This window comes from Alexandromys fortis, unplaced genomic scaffold (genome assembly GCF_014885135.2).
Source record: "Alexandromys fortis isolate MF-2015 unplaced genomic scaffold, M_Fortis_MF-2015_v1.1 scaffold_55, whole genome shotgun sequence".
Taxonomy (NCBI): Eukaryota; Metazoa; Chordata; class Mammalia; order Rodentia; family Cricetidae; genus Alexandromys; species Alexandromys fortis.
Window position 1 is genome coordinate 1,249,504 of NW_026067936.1, and position 24,661 is coordinate 1,274,164.

A 24,661-nucleotide genomic window follows, 5' to 3' on the forward strand; every position below is an offset into this window, starting at 1 on the left:
TTCTCATCTCCGATCCCTCTATAAATATTCATGGACCATAAGAAATGATCCAGGAAGCTGCTTCTCCAGTTGAATAGCTGATGCTGTGGGATCCTGAGTGAGGGGTATGGGTTGGGTGGAGTGGGAGCGTCGGCAGAAGGAAAAGCATCCCAGCTGGTGCCAGGGCCAGGTGTCAGCTGCACGGTCCCCCTCCTCTCTGACCTTATTTTCTGTGATATAGGTAACGTGGCTGGCTTGGGATGTTTCCTGAGAGCAGATGTTGGGAGGTAGGGAAGCAACCAATTCCTGGCAGCAAGATCATGGCATTTGTCTTGAATGTTGCCTCTTAACCCATGCTAAGGATCTAAAGATATGGCACCATGTCTATAGGTATCCAGTTAACAGGTAGTTGGTTAATTCCTGCCTAAGCATAAGTGATAGTTCAACTTTATATATGATTTCACTTTTTTATGGATCCCAAAATAGTCAAGAAAAATTCTAGGCTTACGCAGCTCATGAATTTTAAGTTGTGCACCATTCTGAATAGAGTGGAGAAATCTCTTTTCCCACCCTGTCCTGCTCAGGTTGTCAATCCCCTTTGGCACAGGGTATCAAAGCCGCAAAAGCTGCCTCCTTGTTTCCTTCTTAGTAGGCACCATGGACAGCATATAGACCACCATGGTACCACGGTGCTTATGTTCAAATGACCCTAAGTTTAGTCAATAATGGCCCCAGAGTGAAAGAGCAATGGTGTTGGTCATTCCAACGTGTCAGATAGTATCATAAAGTGTGTCCTTTAAAGGGGATAGTAAACAATCTCAATTGAATTTTAAAAAGATATATTCTAAATGTGCTAAGATCTACAGAAGTAGTGAGATATCGAACCTGTGAGCATTGAGAGACCTGTGGTCTCAGAATTATATCCCACATCGCAATAGAGGCACAATGTTGTGATTCCTAATGTATCTGAAATTGTGCTACAGTAGCTGCCTTCAGAATTTTTCTACTCTGCCCTCAGGGCAAAAGAAATATCTCTAAGATACATCTACCAAATAGTTAGATCTAAACAATTGAATAAGTCTTGGACATTTGGGAAAAAATAATACAAATCCTATGAGAAAAAAAATCTTTATTTTATTTTTAAATAATCTCTGACCAATGAAGCTGTTTGTTTGCTGGACACTGTGTATAGCATCACAAACCTCAGCAACAAACAAGAATACCTCCTCATTGGTCAGTTAGATTAGTTCTGGATAACATCCAAAAGTCCAGCTTCTTAGGAATAGGAAATGGCTGAAGGGGACCTGACATCTAATGGTAAAAATGTGGGTTACCTTGAGCAAGTGGCTCCAGTGGGATTCAATGGACTGCACTGTCTTCAGGTTTAAAAATGGATTTTGTGTGAGTCTTGTGCATTATCTCAGGTCAGCTCCCCCAAGGAATTGGGAACTGTAAACACAATCAGACATTCTGCCACTTCAAGGGACTGGAGGACTTTCCCTCCGCGGTGTTCAGTCCAAGCACCATGATGCCCTCTCTGAGAGAAATACCTTTTCCCGAGTAGTCTGCAGAGAGCTGGGTTCAGTGGTTCAGCAGCAGCCATTACACCGAGCCAAAGGGTACCCTAAGCAAACCATCACTCTTTCTCAAATGCAAACTGAGTTATAGAGACTGAATGGCTTTCCTCCTTTAGCAAGAGCATGCGATGTGTGGGTCCAGTTCTGAGCCCCTGAGGTGGATCAGTGAGCCAACAGATCATAACCTTGTCTTGCCGAACTTACATTCTAAACTCTTGTTGGTATGAGAAAGTAATAATGGGATTTTCATCCCCTCTAAAGTTCTATGTAATAGCCTATTTTTTTCAGACACAAAGATCCTACAGAAAATATCTGTACTTAAGATATTTAGAGCCCAATCAGCAACCAGAACTGGAGGGAATTCTTCTGTATGAATGAAAACCGGTGATCTATGACTGTTGTCTTAATGAGAACTGATAACATATGCACAGGGGTGGGTAAGGAAGCAGGCCATGTTAGCAGACCGATTATGCTAAGAATGTTGATACACAACTGAATTAGAATGACAGTTCCATGAAACCATCTTCTTCCTTGTTTATTCTTAGGAAATACACAACGGTGTATAGCCTAAAACATCATATATATGTATATATATATATATATATATTATTTAATTTATAGTGTGGCAGGTGATTTTTCTCTCTGTCATGGCATGGGGAACAGAATTCATTTAAGGATCTCTCCTAAGAGAAGAGGAGAGGTACTTAACTTTCATGTAAATAATTAGAACCCTTTTTGGTCTTTTAAAATTCTGTGAAAACTGCTTTTCTCCTCTGGGTCTTCTAGGAAAGCAGAAAATACATGAACTCTTACATGATATTCTGGCCACGATGCCTTTCTTCCATCTTATTTCCAGGAAAATCAACAATAAATTAATAAGTCAGTGCAAATGAAATCTTCAGAGATTTAAGACCGGGTTGTGGTGGCGCAAGTCTCCAGAGTCGTGTTTCCCATGCTATGCCAAAGCGTGGTAGCATGAAATGCAGCCTACATATAATTTATAAAATAAAAATGCTTGCCTCTGCACTGATGAGTATATATACATGCATATTAAAAAATTAATAATCCACAGTAGAGACATGTTGGGGGAGGCTGCTTGTTTGTTCCCTGATGCTCAGATTTGAAATAACCACACAGAAACTCTATTAAATAAATCACTGCTCGAACTGTTAGATCTAGCTTCTTATTAGCTAACTCTTACATCCTAAACTAACCCATCTCCATTAATTTGTGCATCCCTGCTGGCCAAGTTTCAGCAGGCTCCAGCAGAAGAATTTCTCTGGCGGCAGGTACATGGCTTCTCCTGGCTCTGTTTTCTTTCTCCTAGCATGCATTCAGCTTAGTTTTCCTGCCTAGCTCTACTCTGCCCTATCACAAGCCAAAGCAGCTTCTTTATTCATTAACCAATAAAAGCAACACATACAGAAGGACCTCCCATATCATCTCCCCTTTTTTGTCTAAATAAAAAGGAAGGTTTTAACTTTAACATGGTAAAATTACATATAATAAAACAGGTATCAAGCAATAATTTCAGTTACAATATTTATATCTACTTTTTTTTCATCATAACTAAGGAAGACTATAACTATCTTTTCTTCAACTCCATGAAAGACTCCAGAAGGATATAATATTATCTAAGTAAACAGGAAGTGCATTTTAAGCAACTTTCAAAACTCTAGAATTGACAGAGATATCTCATGACCTAGACAGTCACCCAAGTTTATCCTGTAATGTTGGGGAATCCAGTCTTCAGCCTAGAGGCCCATAGTTTCCAGCAGACTTTTTCATGAAGCAGGAAATTTGAAGATCTGTTCTGCCTTGTAATGGCAAAGTCTGTCTTTGATTTCTTTTGTGTCCTGCAGAATGTCTGGCAGATACTTTCATGAAGCAGGAACCCTGAAGGACCATCTTGCCTTTAGGCAAGTTTAGCAGTCACTTTTCTGTGGGTCCTGCATGTCCAGTTCATACAGTATAACATCAAGCAGTCCAGGCAAGAGCAGTTTCCTGCCCAAATTGCTAACAAACTTTGTTATTTGATGCTTAGAAATCGCTGAGAATAAGTGAGACTGAGAAGAGAATGGGGGGCAAGGTCATGGAGGGTCATGTCAATGATGGGGATTTGGAGAGAGTGAGATCGACAAAGAGAAAATTTGGGCGCGGATATGGGAGAAGTACAGAAGGGGTTAGTGTAGACAGAATGAGAGAGCAAGGAAGATTAGCAGAGAGAAAACCGAGATAAGCGAGGACTTGGAGGTGAGGGGAGACCCTGAAGGGCAAGAGAGGAGGTGTAGTCACCAGTGCGGATTGCTGTTGAAACCGCTCTTCCCTAATGGTGGGGCTTGGGATGGAAGTGGGTAGCAGGTAGTGACTCATTGCTGGTTCAGCCACCATCTTTCCATGTCCCTTTGGGGATCTGGTGGTAGATTCTGTTGGCTTCTTTGAAACACCTGGTCCGAACTTCTCACAGATTTTTCTTTTCCTAGTGTGATGTTAAGTCAGCTTTGTCCTCAGAAGCAGGGGTGGAGCCAGCAGGTTTTCCCTTCTCAGCCCTAAAAGTTCCTTATCTGGGAAACCGCCAAGTATCAGCCATTTTATGATAATTGGTACCTTCTCAGTTGCTTTTTGACTAAAATGCCTGACTTAAGAAGAAGAATTATTTAATTCACAGTTTCAGGGGGTTGCTTGTCCCCCACGCTCTTGGAAAGAGCATCATGACAAGTGGGGGGATGGGGGTGTTTCAGACTGCTTCCTGGCAGACAAGAGGCAGGAGGGAGGTGATACAACAGGGAACCATGCTGACATACAGCACCCCAAAGACCAACCTCCTCCAAACAGGCCTCCTCCTCCTTTTCTCAATCTCCTCAAAATGCTACCACGTAAACCTACCAAGAGAAGAATCAGTTGGTGACTTCAGAGCCCCCAGGATCTAATAACCTCTGGAGATGCCATTAAAGGCACACTGGTGTACTTCCCCTAATGTCTAAGTCATTCCTTAGTCCAATCAAGAGCATCATCAGAAGTGAAGATCACAGTACCATAGCAGAAACGAGAGAGAGAGAGAGAGAGAGAGAGAGAGAGAGAGAGAGAGAGAGAGAGTTCCGACACCATGGTAGATCCAACTACCTGCTGCAAGGTGTGGTTTTTAGAATGGCATACACATTTCTGTAGTCGCCGAGAAATAAATAGGCCACCCCACAGAATGGATGGAAATTAGAGAATAGTGACTTTTAATTCACCTAATTTAGTTTGAATGCAAAGGGAAGCCTGGGGCGTGCGTCCATTCTTTGGCAGGCTGTTTAGTTGCCAAGCCCTCCCCTCCAGCATCATGTGCTTATTTCAACACCGAGTTTCTCAAGCCCTTCACAATACAATTTAGAATCAAAGTGGAAATGTTTCCCCCAAGTTTACTTGCTTATAATGATGACCACTTACGTATTCGTTGATTAATTAGTTGCTTTAGTCATTCAATGGAAGTCACGGGCTGCATTCGACCAGCTGCTTACACTTAGCACCCGTGCATAGTCAGGCTGCAAGCCATGCCTTGATGCAGAGTAAGGCGGTACTTTGACAGCAGCGCAGACGCTGAAAACATCTTTTTATGTCCTCAAGTCAGCTGATGGTTTTATCAGAAAACACAGACAGAGTCAAAGGAACACATTATTCCAGGCTGTTATTCGAGACGGCTCATCTAATAACTTTCTGTTGAGATGCTGGTCCCTGACAAACTTGGTTTAAGGCATGCAGAAGGGACATGAAATGTGCGTCGGGCCGTGACTCCAGTCCCGAGGGTTGCTGTGTTCCAACTGTCTTGATTCTTCAAGTAACTGGGGTCTGTTTGGGTTACTTTTCACTGGTTACAAATCCATGACCTTCTGGCCAAAACCTTGAGTCTGAAAATGTTTTGAAGCTGAGAAACTTCACATAAACCATAAGCAAGTAAACTTCAGGATTTTGTACACATGCTGCCCCAGTTTACCTTCTGTCAGGGTGGTGAATACCATGACCAACACCAGAAAGCAACCTGGGGAGGAAAGGGTTTAGTTCAGGTGGCAGATTGTCATTCTTTGTCAAGGAAACCCAGGGCAGGAGCTTGAAGTAGAAACCGAGAAGGACCATTACTCACTGCCTTCCTCTCCTTAGCTTTCTCAGCTAAGCTTTTTTACATAGCCCTGGTCCATCTGCCTACAGGTGGCATTGCCCTCAATCGCCTTGGCCCTCCAACATCAATTAACAATTAAGAAAATTCCCCACAGACATGCCTATGGGCCAGACTGATGGAGGCAATCCATCAATTGAGGTTCTTTCTCTAAGCAACTCTAGTTCGTATCAAGTTGTCAATAAAAAGTAATCAATACACACACTGATAGACACACATGGCATGTCTATATGAACCTGGGGAAACAACTGATGTATGAATCTATTCTCTGTGCTTTGCACTAAGTGGAATATAGCCTATAAATCCTATCAGATGACATCAGGCCAAGTTCTCATAATAAATGAGTTGCAGAGAAACTCAAGTTTCGCTAGGTTTATTTTTTTTTAATCTTTGCACTGCAGCAAGGAATTATGGGTATATTGTAGAGAAGACAGTGAATACAAATGTACCTTTAAAAGTCCACACAGACACGAACACACATTTATGTGATTACTAAGACTGAAAGCGATTTTAAGAACTACCACGTGAGTGGCAGAGCCAAGAGACGCTGGTAAGTTTGGAGGGAGGAGAGCAAGCTCAATCCTAGGTTGTCAGGGTCTCATTCTATGGACTGAGCAGCAACCCATGGGACTTTGTAGCTATAGAAAGAATACAGCGAGGTGCCACGTCCTCCTGCGAAGAGTCCGTGGACGGCCCGTAACCACTACCGAAGTGTCTCCTCGGAAAACACTCAGCAGTGCTGTTTCACGTTAGCAGCAGTGATGTATGATAGTGGCTACTGTTTTTTTGAGAGCTACGTTTTCATAAAATGATAAACGTGACAATTTTTTCTACTGTTGGCGCATATGTTATAAAGCCATCTTTTTCATGGTGACCTAAGACAGTTTTATGGTTGTTTGGAGAGGGGCATTTTTCAAGGCAGGGTTTCTCTGTGCAGCTCTGGCTGTTCTGGAACTCACTCTGTAGACCAGGCTGGCCTTGAACTCAGAGATCCACCTGTCTCTGCCTCCTGACTGCTGGGATTAAAGCTGCCACTGCCTGCTATTTTATGGTAATTTTAAAGGAAAATATGGCAGTGCTTAGGGCTGTGGTTCTCAGCACTGAATAAACATTAGAACATGAACCTGTGTTAGAGTGGAGTTGTGTGTTAGAATATCTTTGAACCTGGTTCACAGACCCATCTATCCTGATGTGTTTGGTTGGCGGTTCAATCTGGGCAAAGTGATATTAAGATTTAGATGAGTCTAAAGCTTGAATAAAAATAAACTCATTGATTTTGAGTAGCTAATGTTTCTGGATTTAACTTTTAAAAGCGTAGGTGAAGTCCTTATTGTATATTTTCTTACAATTTAGAAAATACAAAAAGTATGAAATTAAAATAAAATTATACATTAACAAAAGAATTTTTTCAATCAAAAATAACCAATATTTCTCTTTGTATTCAATGGCTAGGAATAGTGCCCTTTGGCCAAGCACTGTGTTATGATCAATGCACACACACAGATTTTTAATAAAACTTAGAATCGGTGCTCCTCCTATATAATTTCTGTATTTGGCATGGAGTCAGAGCTGTCAAAAAATTTCTACAGACTGTTCTATTCTCACCTGGTGAGCCTGTAACCACCAATGTGTTAGCTTAAGAAGAGATGGTGACCATACAGCTGTATAGAATCCAAAGACATCAGGAATCAGGAGTCACACAGCCCAGTAATGCTGAAGCCCTGACCGACCTGGATATAGCTTTGATTTAAGGCTGTGCCCATGCTGCTGCCTTTGTTTGCCTTCACAGGCATTATAGCAATGGAAACTGGTTGGTGATGGGAAGACGGTTGGAAGATGAGACACAGGCAAAAGTTAAAACTTCCAGGTTTGCACACTTAGACAGCGGAATTGGGGGGAGTAAAAGAGTCCCCGTGTGCTAGAGGGGTTATCCATTTGATATCTTACTTGTGTGCTGTTTCTGCCCAGGTGTGGAATATCAGGCATTAAGTAACAAAAGTGACCGCAAAGTCCCTTCTAGAGTTCAGTTCAAAGGAAAACAATCATGCTTCAGGGTGAGTCAAACATCTGTCTGCAGATGTTTGAAACATTTCCCATTGCTGTGTAGCTGTGCATCTTCAGAAAGTGATAAGGATGCAGGAAACTTGGGAAGCAAGGTGTGATTTCCTTGAGATAGGAGGCAGATATCGTTTCATAGGCAGGTTGACTGCATGTTTGTGGCTTTCATTATTGTTGCTAAGTCATGATGGAATGATACCAGATGGCAGCTGAGACATATGGCCCACATTTGAGACTCACTTCTGTACGGTTCCAGCTGACCAAATTCAGCAGGGAGGCTTTTAAAAAACATTAAATGTATCAGAGTTCCTCCACACGTTGGCCTGTTTAGTTTAATTTTAGCTACAGCTCTGATGAGCACTGAGGATCAGAGGAAGGTCTGCCTGAGATACTGTCCCGACAGTGTGCTGCGTGGATGAAAGTGTCACGTGACAACTATGTATTTGGGCGTCAGTCATTTGACTCAGACATTAAAGGTCCCCCTCCCACCCCAATCAAAACTTGGGAGCTTGAGGGGTTGATTAACTGGTTCTTTCACTTGTCTTTGATTTCCCAAGCTGTTGCCTTTCCTTGGAAGAACACACTAATTGTCTTGATTTTGTCAACTACAAATCCTTGCCATGGAGATTAGGGACACATGGAAGATGCTGTTAAATAGCTTATGACTAACAAGCCAATGAGACCGAATACCACTTTCTTCCTCAAAAATATTTGGATTAAAATATTTTTTTCTATGATGCAGCGCAATTCATTTTGTTTTTATACAAGGAGGTGGCCTCTTGGTTCACTAAGCATGAAAGGTGTTTTGGGGGGGCCTGAGAAGGAGTTCCGGCCTCGGAGCTTAAGTATTTGGTTCTGTGCCATGCATTATAACTTCATCCTTCACCTTTATAGCATCCCCTCCCCCCCGCTGTCTTTGAAGTCAATCATCAGAGAAATAGGACAGTAACTCCAGGCACACTCATTCTGAGGCGAGAAGCAATTTGTATGTTGAAAGCATACAGAAGTTATTTTTACTTTCCATTAGTAAACTCCTTCAAGTTCAGTTCTATTCTTTCCCTGGGCCAGAAATAACTAAATTCACAATAGGATGTGTTAAATTAATAGCTGGGAGTACAACCTCAAAATAGTGATATGTGCCCTTTTGGCTTAGATAAGCAGCTTCTGCTCAGGAGAGTGTCTCCTCTGGTCTTCTGGGCGCACGGTTGTGCTTTCAACGCCAGTGTTAGCAGATGTGGTCTGAAATAGCCTATCCCATAAAAACCCGGCCTATGTAGCATGGTCGTCTCAGTTGGTACCAGGCAAGTCAGCTGGCCAGCGCCTCTGTTTATTTATATGCACTAGTTGACTCATTCTGAACCTTGCCATCTTGATTGTTCTTCAACTTGACTGACAGAACATTCTGTCAAGATTTTACCTGAAAACTATTTTTCTCCATCACGATCATCCCTTCCATTTTTTTTTTAAACAAAACAAAACAATCCAAACTTTGATCTCGGTGCTTGAGAGATTTTAATTTGTACCCTGCTCAAGATGATAGTTGACAAAGGTGATTTCCCAGTCTTGGCATTCCCTTGCCATCACAGGCATGGGATGCCCATTCCTCAATACCTAAGGGAAGTATGCCCAAGTATGAACTGACATACTGTTGCTTTCTCCCACAGCCACACCACTGAATTCACTCAAGGCCCCTCGGGTGGACACGGCTCCTGTGGTCTCATCTCCCTATCAAAGGAGAGACTCAGACAGATACTGTGGCCTGTGTGCAGCCTGGTTTAATAATCCTCTGATGGCCCAGCAGCATTATGATGGCAAAAAGCACAAGAAGAACGCAGCACGGGTTGCCTTGCTAGAGCAGCTGGGAACATCGCTGGATCTGGGGGAGCTGAGAGGTAAGGGCAGGCCCTCCCTTAATCATTTGCCCCAGCGCGGCTCTCTGCAGAAGTCCTGTGTTTTCTGAAAGCGGAGTGATGGCTTGTAGGGCTTTAATGCTAAAGGAAAGCCTGGAACTCTCAAAGGAAAGGCCCTGAAAGCAAATGAGCAGCTGCTAGCTTCAGCTTGACTTCTAAGGCCGCCTTTGTTTCTAAGTACTCATTTCCAAAATTTTCAGATCGAAGATGCAGAGGTGCAAACACTAGTCTTTCCTTTCTGTTCGCCGTTAAGCTCCTTCTCTGGTGAATGCTTTTGTGGACGAGTAGTAGAAGAGAAGCTGAAGGACAGTAATGCTGGCTTATGTAAACTCGTGTGCACTACGTTTAGCCAAAGGAAGCCATGATGTGCCCCGTGGCCCACTGCAGCCACCGCCTGCCACTAGAGCTCTCTAGGATGCTGGAGAGCATCTCCTGTGAGTTCCTACTGAGGCAGAGTGTAGAGTAGCAATGAGTGCTGTAGTTGGTGTCGTAGGGACCATGACTATCTGATGGCACTGAGCGAGATAGTTTATCCTCAATAATCACATAAACATGATTAGCAGCTTGATATTGACCGTATAGAGACAGAACAAAATTTCGTACTACATATTACATTGCTAAATGATACCATGAAAGGTCCTGTGGTCCCATGTCCTCAGCCTGGTACATTATGGTTTAGATGTGGTTTTATGAACTGGCCAGGAAACCATCAATAATAACATTTGTAAGCTATAGAACACAAAGGTTTACAAACCAATTTTGAGAAGATCACCTGGTTTCAGTTGGATCCTGTAAGAAGAACCTATGCTTTTAATCCCCCAATCTGGACCCTGAATAAGGGGATACTTCTGACAGTAAATGACCTTAGGTGACTCTTAACCATGAGAGTACGATCAAAGGTCATGCTGTGAGAAGCTCATCGAGAAAGACTGTTTATCAAGAAAGACTTTGCCAGGGAAAAGGATTCGAGTCAGAGCTAGATGTGTGGGCAGGAGAGAAGGCTGTGCGAGCAAAATCATGTGTGTGCCTAAAAGGCAGAACACATAAACAGAGACCAGGTTTCTAATGCATGGTTCTGGAAGATTCTTAAACTGCTTCGTGAGTTTCAAGGCCCAGGATGCACCGGCAAAGCTGCAGTGGAGACTGATCCTTCCTTAATGTTTGAGCAGTGTCTAAGTCCAAACAAGCAAGTGTTTTGCTTGATTTCTTGTGTGGTTTCTAGTTACTGAAAAGCCATACAGTCCTTACTATTTCAGTATGCCAGCTAACTTCACATTGTAGAAAATCTTGAGTCACTGGCACGGCTGCTCTTTGTTGGGGGGATTGCTGGTGATAAAAAGTGTTTGTCTTGTATACAGAGGACAAGTTGCTCCAAAGCCAAGGGCCACCCCGCAAAGTTGCTATTAATGGTAAATAACAAGTCGGCTCTGTGGCTCCTTCATGGCAGGGCACTAGAAGAGAAAAATGAGGATTTATTTATTGTTTGTGCCAGATCCCATGATGTGAAGAAGAATTATTCCTACGGCACATTATTCTTGTCTAGTTTGAATTATCTGCATTGCATCTTTTATGTACAGCCACATCTTAATGGCTCGGGCGTCAGGTTCTCTTGCACTAGAGTGACTTAACTTGGGTATGAAGACAAAAGGATGCTCTTTGTCTTGGTAACTCTACTTTGCTGTGACTCAGTAGCATAGAAAACACTGCCCTTGGGTCCACCTTTTGATCCACTAGCTGATGCTTTGATCTATATTTCTGCAAATGTTCAATACTACAGACTGTTGAGGAATAAAGCAACCTTGGGAATTTGGCATATTTTAAAAGATTTAAGTGTATATGCTATTTCTGACATACCCTTAAAACATGGTCAATTAATAAGGCAAAATGTGTCAGGCATATTATAACTTAGAAAAATGGCACCAGGAATGTTCATCGTTTGAAATATTACATTAGTTATTGATTATCATGGTATTCCTCCTGTCTTTTAAATATTTCCTCCTGTTCTCCATACCGATAGTTAGCTTGAATCTGAGTCTTTGGTTAGTTTTTCTCATTGATATGATAGTTCAAAATGTCTAGAATAGAGGAAGGCATGTAGCACTACTCAATAATTGCTGAATGAACAAGAAAAGGCCAACCAGAACCAAAACCAAACCAATAGACAAACAAACCTGGCACACAATTGGGCATGCCTCATTTTTGCAGTGTCATGAAATGAATAATTTTCATAAGACATTCTTTATGATTCTTCCCATTTTAAAAATTATGTATATTTTGCATACACTTAAATGAACAGATGTGACATTTTTAAAAGAGTTTTGACAATGCAAGTACTGGTATGATTCATACTCCTGTGATCGTATGTGACTTTTTTAAATATCATGAGATATGCCTGTGGATGTTCCTGGTTAGCCCTAGTCCTCTGACCCCCACATGTACCCCACACATGAATGTGAACATGCACACACTCATCCATAATCATTGTTTATACCTGTGACCAAAGATGTTCTTGACTTTCCTTCTACAAGCTCCATAGTTTTAGCAATTATGTTTCATATTATGATATGTCTCAAGTTAACTTTTTGTTTAGTTTGAGGTAGGGGGCTGACATTCATTTTGTTTCCATTCACTTGCACAGCAATTACGAAAAATATGTTAAATATTTAATTTCCATTCCCAAATTGTCTTGAGTTATTTTATCAAAAATCTGTTTATGGGGTTGGAGAGATGACTTACCAGTTGAGAGCGCTCACTGATCTTGCAAAGTACTAGAGTTTGGTCCTAGCATCTACATGGTAGCTCATAATCTCTGTAACTCCAGTTTCAAATGTTCGGTGCCCTCTTCTGGCCTCTGAAAGTATTGTGCACACATGGTACTGGCAAAACACATAGTCATATAAATAATAATAAGTAAGATCTTCCTTAAAGAGGAAAATCCATTTGTGTGTGTATTTCTGTACAACTGTTGTCCCCAGGGAACCTCATGGTCTGATACACTGTACTGATTGTTTAACATTGGATACATCCTGAAGTTAGGGACTACATGGTCTCCAGCTTGAAGATAGTGTGGCTATTCTAACTCCTTTGTACTCTGTTTGAATTTCAGAAGCAGCTTTTCAATCTGTAGGTAGAACATTATCTGGACTGTTGAGAGAGATTCAATTATCTGCAGATCAGTGTGGGGGAAGTAAATTATTCAAAGCATAGAGTCATGTGATCTGTGAACACTTTCTCTATGCTTCTGACTTTCAAGTTTGTAAATGGTGCTTTAGAGCCAAGGCAAACACTTTGTGCATCATTTATTGAATTCATGCTGAATATTTGGTGGTGTTTAACCTATTACAAAGTACATATTATTAATGTCATTTAATGTTGTTGCTGATAATATGTAGAGACTTTTGTACATTGACTTCAATCCGTGTGATTTACACATAATTTCCTACCTGTTATTTTCATATAACCTAACAGTACAAATAATGCGCACTTTCTACTGTGTTTGGTGTTCATTGTACATTTTCACTAGAAACTATAGAACCATGTTGTTCTAACTTTTTGGTGGCCTCAACTAACAGGTAAATTTAAAAGCCAATTTCCTATAGACTACCAAAGCATTAGAAGTAGGATTGGCCTAAATATTAGTTAACATGTACAGACAAATATCAACTCTGGTGTCATTTTTTTTTTCAAGAGAACAAGTGATAACTTCTCTACATCTGAATTATAATTTAGCAAGGAAAGCCTGTCTTCTTCCTGAACAGAAAGTCTTCTGTAAAAACAGCTATCAGAGTATAGAATTATGAAATTGAATGGCTGGAAAGTACCCTAGACTTTTTCTTTATGGTTTAATTTCTTTGTGTTAGCATAAAACACCTATAGAAGGCACTTTCTTATTCAGAAATTGTGGCAACGTAAATTCCGAGACTATGACTATTTGTGTATAGAATATTCATTTTATACATTTAATAATTCCTTTAAAAGCTCCAGAATGAGACTAAGCCCAGGTTTATTTGTTGTTTTAGAGGACTCTAGGTTCTTCTGCTGTAATTCTGTCTGAAGACACCACACAGCTTTCGAGCGCATTTGAAAATTTAATAATGCTTCTAAGTCAAAAGAGTAATAGCACTGTAAGTCACATTAAATATCATTGAATTATACATGCCCTTTCTTTTTACAGAGCGAGCTCTGAAGTCTAGAGCTGTAAATGGGCTTTTCTCTTCTGAGTTGTCTCTAGAGTATAGTTCTAAGCCCCTGATAGCAGGTGCACCCTTATCCATGACTCAGCACCTCCTGTTTGCAGGTGCACCCATCTCCATGACTCAGCACATCCTGCTACAGATGCACCTATCTCCGTGACTCAGCACCTCCTCTTTTCAGGTGTACTCATCTCTGTGACTCAGCACTAGAACCATGAACAATTCCCTCTTCAGTTTAGAAGGTTGAGGCTGAGCAGCTTAGATAGTCTTAAAAACATTTTTAAACCTTGCTTAGACCTCAGTTATATAATAAGCATAATTAACTCAGTTTTCCAGAAGCAAATTCTTGACAAAAGTATGGTATACTTTTAATGAGTAAGTTTTCATATGGCATTTATGACTCTATGTAAACTGGAAGAAATATAGAAATGCAAAGAAATCATAGTCACTCTTCATGGAGGTGAGGGCTCGAGAGGTTCAGGGCTGTGCGGGGCTGTTAGAGTCTCACTCTATGTAATTGTATCTGCTGTCTGGATTGGCTGTATTGGAGATTGATTTCAAGGGGAGAAAGCAACTCAAGTAGGACTTCACATCCCAGAAGTGGGAGGTGAGTCAGGAGGAGCAGATTTATCTCAAAATAAGTAGAAAATGAGAGATTTTCACTTTTTGAATTATTTCTGCTGTGAGATAGTGTAGTGACTTGGATCTACTTACTTCTGTTCTGCTTTAATCTTGACTTGGTCTTTGCAGGAACCCCAGGAGGTGGGTGACTTAGCATATTTAGCCCTTGCTGCTTCTTTGCCTTTTGTTAGCTTTGGTAGCTGTGCTCAGGCATCTGGACAATAGATCTTCTCCAAAACCGAGGAAAGGAAGGATGCTCTAGGGGAATGAATGAAATAATGTTCAAGATGAGGTAAGGTAAACATTATCTAGGAGCCCAGTGCTTTACAACTAAACCCAAGGGATATTCATCATCTTCCACATTTACCATGTGTCTTAGGGTTTTTATTGCTGTGAAGAGACACCATGACCACGGCAACTATTATAAAGGAAAACATTTAATTGGGTGGCTTACTGTACAAAGGTTCAGTCCATTATGATCATGGTGGGACATGGCAATGTGCAGGCAGACATGGTACTGGAAAAGTATCTGAGAGTCTATTGTCTTAGGCAGGCAACAAGAAGTGGTCTGTCTCAATGACTATAGCCAAGCATAGGAGACCTCAAACCCACTCCCATAACAACACACTTCCTCCAGCAAGACCACACCTCCTGTAACAAGGCCATACCCCCTATTAGTGCCATTCCCTTTGGGGGTCATTTCTTTTCAACTCACCACACCATGGATGAATATGGGAGCGACTTCCCTGTGGTCCTGAATTGTGCTTTCTCCTGATATTGTAGCAGAATTGGAGTCCATGTTGCTGTTAGCTGCAGCTAGGATGGGCTGGAAGATGGAGATAATTCATTTGACCCTGGGAGAACGATTAGAAGTGGTGAGTTAGAAAGCCAGTGGTAACCGTAGTGCAGCAGCAAGAAGTAGTTTAGGGTATTGAAAATTGGTCTCTGCTCATGGGGCTCAAGTAAAGGTCATTGATTATATATGGCTATATTCTAATGATAAAGTAGCATTTAAAAATTTGAAGAATCTCATGGTATGACTAAGTCTAGCTGTATCCAAGTGGTGTGGAGACCAAAATTCACCTTCCAAAGGCTAGCAGAAAGTTTCAGCACACTGGACACCTGTCACAGAGAGTCAGAGAAAGTTGACAGCTGACTTCTGCAAGGAGAATTCCAGTGCTTTGGAGATCATGTAGCCTAGCCGGGCCATGGGCCACCTGTCCCCACATGATTTTATAGGAATAGAGGACCTGATTGGGTGGCTAGAGATACTGTTCTGTATTTCAGCTCTGATGCACTGATTGACTTATTCATCCATTGCCCCATTCTTTCCACTGGTTTTTCTGAGCATCTTCCACAGACGCACAAGGATGAACATACTTGAGAGAGCCAGAGAAGACTCCCGGTTTGCCAGATGATAAGAAATAAACACGGTTAGCCTGTGACAGGTGCTAAAGGGACAATAAAAACGGCCAAAGGACGTTGAGATGGGGGCTGGACTTCCTGAAGCAGGTTAGTGACAGTCTGGTGAAACTGCTGTAGTTCTTGAACTCCAACCTAAAGGTCAGAGCAGCCCCAGGGAGATCACAGGGTTGTTAGAGGAGAAAGCAGGAGGCATGCTCAAGGATTCCAGATAGTGTCAGTAAGCCAAAGGCTGATGATGAGCAGGGAGTGAGCTTGGGGACAACAGTGGCCACAGTTAGTACATTTTCATAGGCTGTGATACCATGGTAGATGTTTGTGTGGCATTGCATGTGAGTCCAAGCGCTGAACCTCCCGTCTGGTTAAGGGATGGACGCCTCCCTATCCTGGCTCCTTGTGCATTCTGTCCAGCCTCTTATCATCATTCTGCTCTTATCATCCCCATGAAGACAACCCTCACCTGCTTCCATTGTTCAAAGCTATGTAGCCAAATAGCAGACCTTTGGGAGCATCAGCATTTCCATTAGAGATCGGGCACTGGTCTGTGATTGACAGGACTACAGCAAAGATCCCTAGAGTTCATTTAGTACTGAAAGGTAATACCAACTGCCTGGGATTTCTTTATTAGTGCTGACCATTGCTAGTGGGTCTGAGATCAGAATTCCCTAAAAACTGAGCTTAGGCCCATCATGGTGGAGCAGCCACAGTGTTAAGCAGGCATGTGCCATTGGTGTTGGGAACAGTTTATTCGTGGGAAATTAGACCAGAGAGTCATTTCCTAGTTTTCATCTTAGAACAGGGGATTTGGGTGACTGACCCAAATGTCTCATCTGAGTTATAAAAAGAGCCAAATTGTTAAAGAAGGGAGCAAGAGTGTCAGTAGGGACAGAGCTGTGAAAGTCCGATCCTTTGAGAGCAAGCTTGCGAGAATGCCTGAGCAGCCGCACTGCATATGGGGACGGGGCCACAGCTGAGGACTGGCACTGTAGAAGTCCATTGTGGGGCTTGTTGGATGGTGGAGGTGCACAGCAACTTTCGACAGTGCCAGGAGCAGAGGGTGGAGCAAAAGGGACTCAGATAAATGACAGGTGAATGCCTGTGTTCTATCTGTAGATAATGAAGCCCTGGCTTAAAATTCTTAGCAGGACATTGCATGTTGAGATTTGTGTCTCAGCAATGTCTCACTACAGAAAGCAGCCTGAGGCTGTTACAAGAGAGAGAAATTACAGGCAGGGATATACGTTGGAAAGAGTTTTGGGTTTTTTTTTTTTTGCCTAATTAAAATTTCCATTGAGAAATTACAACCACCTGAGCTACTATATGAAGAAGTTTGAGGGTTCTAGGGATTAACAGTAAAGAAAACAAATCAGAAAAAACTGAGTGGTTTTGTATCCAAAATTTTCCCCCAAAAGTATATGTTGGAGACTGTTCAGGAATCTTTAAGTGGTGGAGCCTAGCAGGTGGTCTCTGGATCACTGAAAGGTGTCTTCAGTGGGCTCTCTCTTCTCCTCTTTTATTGGCGTCTTCGTCATGACACAGTTTTACTCAGGCACTATATACTACTACACAGGTCCTTAGCAACGGTCCATCAGGTCGTTAACTAACACATCCAAAAGCTTCTTCTCCTCTTGAAGTTAATTAGCTCAGATATGTGTTACAGGAATGGAAAACAGACATGGAAATTCAACAGGATTTGTCGGGTGAGTTGGGTCATGATTTACTTTGACATTTTTCCATGGCTGAGGACAGAACCCAAGGTTTTGCTCATAGTAGGCAAGTCACAGGCAAACAGTTGGCCACTGAACTATACAATCCTAGCCCGAGGGTAGTGGTTTTCAACCTTCTTAATGCTGCGACCTTTTAATCTAGTCCCTCACGTTGTGGTGACCCCAGCCATAAAATTATTTTCATTGTTACTTCCTAGCTGTAATTTTGTTACTGTTATAAATTATATTGTAAATATCTGATATGCAGTATGGTCTCAGATGAACTCCTGTGAAAGGGTCACACAACTCCAAGTGAGGTTGCAACCATGGGTTGAGAAACACTGTCCTAGGACCTTAACCTGCCATGCCACATTGCTGTTCTCATAGTCTTCTGAAGACTGACTATCCCATACTGGGCCTTAGGGACTAGCAATCTGGCCCCATTTAACCCAGCCTTGGAGTTGTGACAACAAAGGCCGCATGGTCCCCTTTTTATTATCCACGGTGTCTAGAGTCATATACTGTTGATAGACGCCCTCCATGACTGGCCTCTCCCATGCTCTCTAACAGAAAAGCCACACTCCGCATCCTTGATTCTCGCATGCAGTCGGAACCATGGTTCTTGAGTGGATACTTTAAAGGTTACTAGTACCACATATTTAACAAAAATTACTGTGTCAACGAAGGTGCATTTTTGTTATGTTTAATCAATTACAGCAAATACGGCGGTTTCTCCCTTATCCTGGTATTTCCAGCCTGTGACAGCGGTGTGCAGTTTAACTAGTTAAGCATCAGCAGAAAATAGGACCTCTAAGCAGATACGATAATTATAGAACACAATGCTAAATTGGATGGTAGAAGTGCTAAGGAAAATACTTAGCTTAGATTACACCTGGTTATTTTTGCGTTATTATTTTTAATGTGTTTTGACACCTTAGCTGCGGCGTGCCGGCTTCCTCCCATCTTCAGAGCCCACATTACTGGGTTAGACAATTTAGCTGTTTAAATGTCTCAGATCCTCTCACAATTGTTGGTGGGAATGAGGTAGGGAAATATTATGATGTAGAAGAGACTATTTTCATTCATTCATTTGTTCAAACTTGCTAAGTCCCTGATATGGGAAAGGAATTGTTCCTAAAGTTATAAGGGAACACTAAATTATTTATGACTCATTATTTAATCTGAGAGGTTTTAAAGTGTCGAACAAGGAAGTAGAGAAAAATGACACCTTTACTGAAACAAAACACTAGATAAACAAAAAAAGAGTTTAAAAGCCCTTTAATCATCGTGATTTTAGAATTTCAAAAAGAGAAAATGATTACTATAACTTGAAATGGGCACCAGCAAGTATGGACATTGGTGACTAGGGTGTTCAAGCAGATGAACATGAGTGAAGGGCTGGGAAGAATGGGTAGAGTAGAACATTATTAGGAATTCAGACATACTGGCTGTCTGGATAAAATCAAGCTGGAAAGACAGCTTAGAGCCATGAGAAGTTGTTTTGGCAAAGCTGAACCCTTTCTGCCACAACTGGCGTGCCCTAAGTCACATGATGGCTGGGATGGTTTATACATTAGCACTGCCTGGGAGCAGAAAGCTTGCTGGAATTGGGTGAGGAGACCCCAAAAGCCAGGAAACTGAGATCAGGTGGATCTGTACCTCTGATGAGGCCTGAGGGATGCTGAGGTGGAGCGGCCGGAGGGAGAAGATGTGTTGCTCTGGGTACCACCTGCATGAAAATGGGCTGGGAGTTGGATTCTCCAAGAACTGGAGAAGGAAACTCTCGGCCTTGGGAACGCTAACAGAAAAAAATCAACAACAAAAACAAAAAAAACAAAGCAAAACAGATCTAATGAGGAATATGAGAAATGACTTATATTTCTGTTCAGCCTCAAATCCAACAAGAAATCAACTTGATGAACGTTCACAGCGGCCTGTTTACACCCTGTAGGCCAATGCCTTTCTCATCTGGGGCGGGTTTTGCCCATGATTTTTCCTAATGATGCTAATAAATGAATTGCTGTCTAAAAGAACCTGGTTAAGCCTGCATCTTCCTTGACTATATCCCCGACAAAGATGAGCACGGATTTTAAAATGGAATCTGCTGCCGTGTAAGTGCTGCACACAAACTAATTAAACAGGAACTGGAAACTACTAGATTCCTAATTTCAGACGTGGCTGTTGCATTTTAAACAGCCGTGAATTGATCTGGAAACCATCATCTTTACTCTGAGATGTTGAATAAGAAAATTAACCCCACATGTGCCTCCGTCCACCCAAGTGACTTCTGTCACTTCTGTTAGGGGTCCACTAGGGCCGCATGGAGGAAGCTGAAGATGTGACGTTAGGGCTGCTGGACAGTTGTTCTCTTACTCAGAGCGCCAAGGCCTCTACTTGGAGGTTCCCCCACTGTTTGTTTTAAGGTTAAGAGCTAGGATGAGCATTTTACAGAAGCTCTGTACAATATTTTCCTAAGGTTGTGGGAGGACAGATCTGTCATGTTGGCTCTTAAGTTGTTGTGGATGTCGGTGACACACTTTTTTTTTTTTTTTTTTTGAGAAAATAAGAGACACAGCAGCATTAAAACCAAGATAAACCTGTCCTTTAACAAATGGGAAGCTATTTTGTTTATAGAATTGTAACTTTACATTAACGGAAATAAAAGTAATCTCAAGCATCCTTTATGGGGAATTTTCTGCAGCTGGACCTGGTGCATGAGATCTGATAGCATTGATTGTGGTATAAGAAATAAACATAAGATTTGTTCACAGTACCACATACCCATTGAGATGCTTGTTGTCTATGTTATTTTGGCTAATGTTTAATGAACACTTACCATGTGAAAGATACCAGAACACACCCCAGAGCATAAAGATGACATTGTCCTGGATGGTAAAGAAGACGTTCTTTCTCTCACAATAAGTCCAAAAGTGGCAAGTGACATTTTGTGGTAAGTGCTCTCAAAACTCACATCTCTGAAGATGGTACCCAAAGACCTCTAATATCTTTACTCATGTCAAGAAACAGATCTGGGAGGGAGGGAAAGAGAAAGGAAGAAAGGGGAAAGGAAAGGGAAAAAAAAGTAAGAAAAAAGGAAAGGGAAGGGAAGAAAAGGAGAAAGAGAGAGTAAAATGTATATTTGATTATCATTTCTCCATCTACATCTATTTTATTAAATATATTCTGCTACTGGTAATTAGCATTCCATGAAGTTTCCCCTTCAGAGCAGTGATTTCGTAGTTGAGAGAGAAGTATACAGACTTGTGCTTGGAACTTCTGTGTGGCTCTATGCCCAGGACTAAAAGTGCTGCCTAAAACACAGAGAAAGCCTACACCATATTTTCATTGTTAGGACTCACCTGAGAGAATGATCATTGTTCCTTCACCACCTGCTTTTCCAGCGGTCATTGTGCTGTTGACCCTGCTCAGCCCTGAAGATGTCCTCGGGTTCTAGGCATGGTCTTTGAGCTCTGCCAACCCCTAAGCAGCCAATGCACGCATGTTAATACGATTTCAATAATGTTTCAGATCCCCTATGACTTGCCTGTGTAAGAAATGGAAAAACTTCTTCAGGGAGCCTAGAAAAATCTGGTTTTACTTAAAAATTTACATCAGCAAAACGAGATTTTTTTTCTCTAGACATGTAAAAGGCTCTGGTGTCATGGCAGTAGAAAGCATATTTGCCACAGTAGGTCTTTGGGAGGTGACTGAGAAGCCTGCATCACCAGAGTTCTTCTGTAGACCTGAGCGATGAACAGAGATTTGCAGTAACTCCAATTTGGAGTCTATTTTTATAGATGATGACAAACAATGGTAACTGACTGAAATAGCTAATGGCCCAGCGAGGTGGGAGCACAGCTTCTTACAGTCCCCAGCTGGCAAGCGACTAAATGAGTCGGGATGAGCTGGCGAGCAGTGACGCGTTGTAAGAACCTTGATGTCTCATGCAGTCCTTCCTGGAAGAAAGGCATCTGTCATCTTGGGGGCTTTGCGTTCACAAAGTACTGGTGAAGGAATGAAGTTCAAACGGGTGTGCTCAGAGGCCTGGTCTGGGTTTCCGTCCTGTCTCTATGACCAAACAGTAGTGGCAGAGGAGACGGTTTACCCCTCTGGGCCTTGGCTTCCTGTCTATACTGAAGTCGTAGGAGGACTTGGTCAGCAAGGGGTGCCTTCCAGCAGTTTTCCCATTTAGGATGGTCTAGATAATTTATTATGAGTTCATGTTCTTGGTAATTGCTCTTCCAAAATAGGATTTTTGACTCTCCTGGCTTTATTCTCATAAATCGACCCTATCTCAGGCCCATTCAAGAAATTTTATTTGCCTTCTCTCTGTGTTTTCTACAATTCCAGGAGCAACCTAAGCATACAAGCATGGCAGATAACCTTGTACTATTATTTGTCTTGAGTCTATGCAAACTATGTCTCAACATGTAGTCCCATACAAGCCAGAATGCAAGCAATTCTTTTATTATATTCCCATAATCCCCTAGGTCTTCCTTCAATCCTAACAAGTCAATACACACAGATTCCTATTGGAGGAGGGCTCTGCTTGTTGGTTCCCAGCCACCCGGCTAGCTTAGACCCAACATAATCACACAGAAACTGTATTAATTAAATCACTGCTTGGCCCTTTAGCTCTAGAATCTTATTGGCTAACTCTTATATTAATTTAACCCATTTCTATTAATCTGTATATCACCACGTGGGTGTGGCTTACCAGGTGAAGTTCCGGTGTCTGTCTCCTGTGGGGCTACCTGGTGTCTCTCTGACTCCGCCCTTCTTTCTCTCCCAGCCTCACTTTCCCTGCCTACCTAAGTCCTTCCCTGCTATGGGTCCAAAGCAGTTTCTTTATTCATTAATCGTAATCACAGCACACAGAGGGGACTCCCACATCAGACTCCCTCCCTCTTGCTCTGTCCTCTTTCTATTCTGCTCCTGTCTTCCTGTGTTTGGCACACGCCCTGTAACCCATCGGTCTTTAGGCCCCAGGTGGAAACATTCTTCAGTAACACTGGTAGTCAGTGGCCTGGACCACCCACTGCCCATGCACATGTACCTTCATACCAGTATGGGTCACGTATTATTCCTGTCTCTCGTTATCTCTGAGTGTGTTCACCATGTGCATGGAGTTCACTCTTGTTGCTCAGTCATAGGGTTGGTGTCTACTAATAGTGGGAGAACTCCTACCGAATGCACCCTCCTGCCAGCAGTATCCATAGGCTCTGGACAAAGTAAAAGATCAGCTACAAAGGCAGTGAAGAGTAATCCCCAAACGGGCAGAACTGGAGGGAAATGAACAATTGGGAATCAACATTGAGTATTTCATAATGTCTATGCTTTCTTTGCCTCTCAGGATTAATCCATTAGCACCAAGCAGTCAGCCTGAAACTCTGATAAGAGCTCCGAGGTGCTAGCTGCATCAGGCAGTGTATTCATTAAGATAAAGGCTGAATTTCTATTTAAAAAATGAAAAGAAAAATACAGAAGGCAAGAAAACCCAAGAGGAATATTTGGTATAAAGAGGTCTGAGGGAACCACGGCATTGAAATATGAAAGGAAAATTCGTGTCAGGGAAAACTCAAGATTCGGAGGGAGCCCCCAGCTTATTTTATGTGTCCTCTGCTGTACTTGACCCTGACATGGAATGACACGTCCAAAAGGTCGTCATCAAACAGCCCTGCTAAGCCTCCTTGTACTGAGCAGGGACTTCAGCTACTGTCTTTCTCTCCCACATATCCTCCACCCTCATCACAGTACAGAGGATTTGGTTTGGGTTCATCTAAGTTCACTGCCGGCTTTAAAGGAAATACACTGGAGGAATATATATAGAGTGCATATAGAGTTTGCACAATGTTTTATTCGCTATACCCAGATATAACTCTAAATTAATAAAAATGATCACACAGAAAATTGAAAATATGATTAGTACTCAAGACAAAGGAGACAAATATTGATATGGTTCAGAAAAGTAGCTATTTTGTTTATACTCGAGGATATAAAATAAAATGTTCTTATGAGTTATGAAATAGAATATTAATCAGGAAAGCTGGGAGTGTTGTTTAGTGGCAGAGTATTTACCAGCCTGTAACAGCGAGAATTCGGTTCTCAGCAATGCACAGATAGACAGGCAGGCAGACAGACAGACACACACAGACAGAGAGAGTGGGACAGAGACAGACAGAGAACACAGATGAAACCATGAGCAAATGTGTATTCATGAGCACAGCCATGCCTTGAACCCCTGTGCCTCAGATCGGGGGATGGCAAGGTCTCTCCCTACTCTGAGATTGATGGGACAATGTTTGTAGACAGTGTCCACCATGATTTCCTCCTCCTGGCTGGTTAGAGCTGCTCCTCTATAGAGACCTCTCTACAGAGGTTAGCTGGCATGCCTCCTTGTACAGCTGCAAGAACTGGGTGGAGTGCCTGCCCAGTCTCAGCTATTCTTCATGTGGGTCTGTCTTTTCTTGGCTCCCAGTCACCCCATTCTGGTTGCAACACACACACAGAGTAAAGCAAAAATGAGCCGCATGGAACTTTTGGATGTGAAAAATAAAAGTTAAAAATCATAAGAAAATTTATAATATAAACTGGGTTGAAGAAAGAAAAAAAAAAAGGCCCTAAATTTAGAGATTATTTTTTAAAAATACCCATTATGGGGGTCATACTATCCAGAAGTGAAAGAAACAGGCATGTTTGAGAAACTATGAGAACTGAGGAAAGTAAAAGAGTGTGTATGCACAGACATGCACACATACATGTACACAATATACATATATATGCACACAAGTGCACACAGGCATGCACACATGCACACATACAGGAATGCACATACAGACACTCGCACACAATGCAAGTGCATACATGTTCATGTACACAATGCACAGGTGCACACATGTGTGCACACACATACACATGATCCCACACATCTCTGTCTTAACTTCTGAAGGACAGAGAGGGGATCTAGAAAGCAGTCATAGAAAAAGACTGAACATTTATAAGAGGGCACACACAATGTAAATCAAAGCCAATGTTTTGT

General features: G+C 42.0%; 1 protein-coding gene across 2 annotated transcripts in view; it reads left to right on the plus strand.

Annotated features, from left to right (window-relative positions):
• Zmat4 (zinc finger matrin-type 4) overlaps positions 1-24,661 on the plus strand; it is a 344,011-nt gene that overhangs the window by 224,623 nt on the left and 94,727 nt on the right. For both annotated transcript variants that reach the window (XM_050146665.1, XM_050146664.1), the window contains exon 5: positions 9,435-9,662. In XM_050146665.1, coding sequence (XP_050002622.1) covers positions 9,435-9,662 — 228 coding nt within the window. The remainder of the gene's footprint in view (positions 1-9,434; positions 9,663-24,661) is intronic.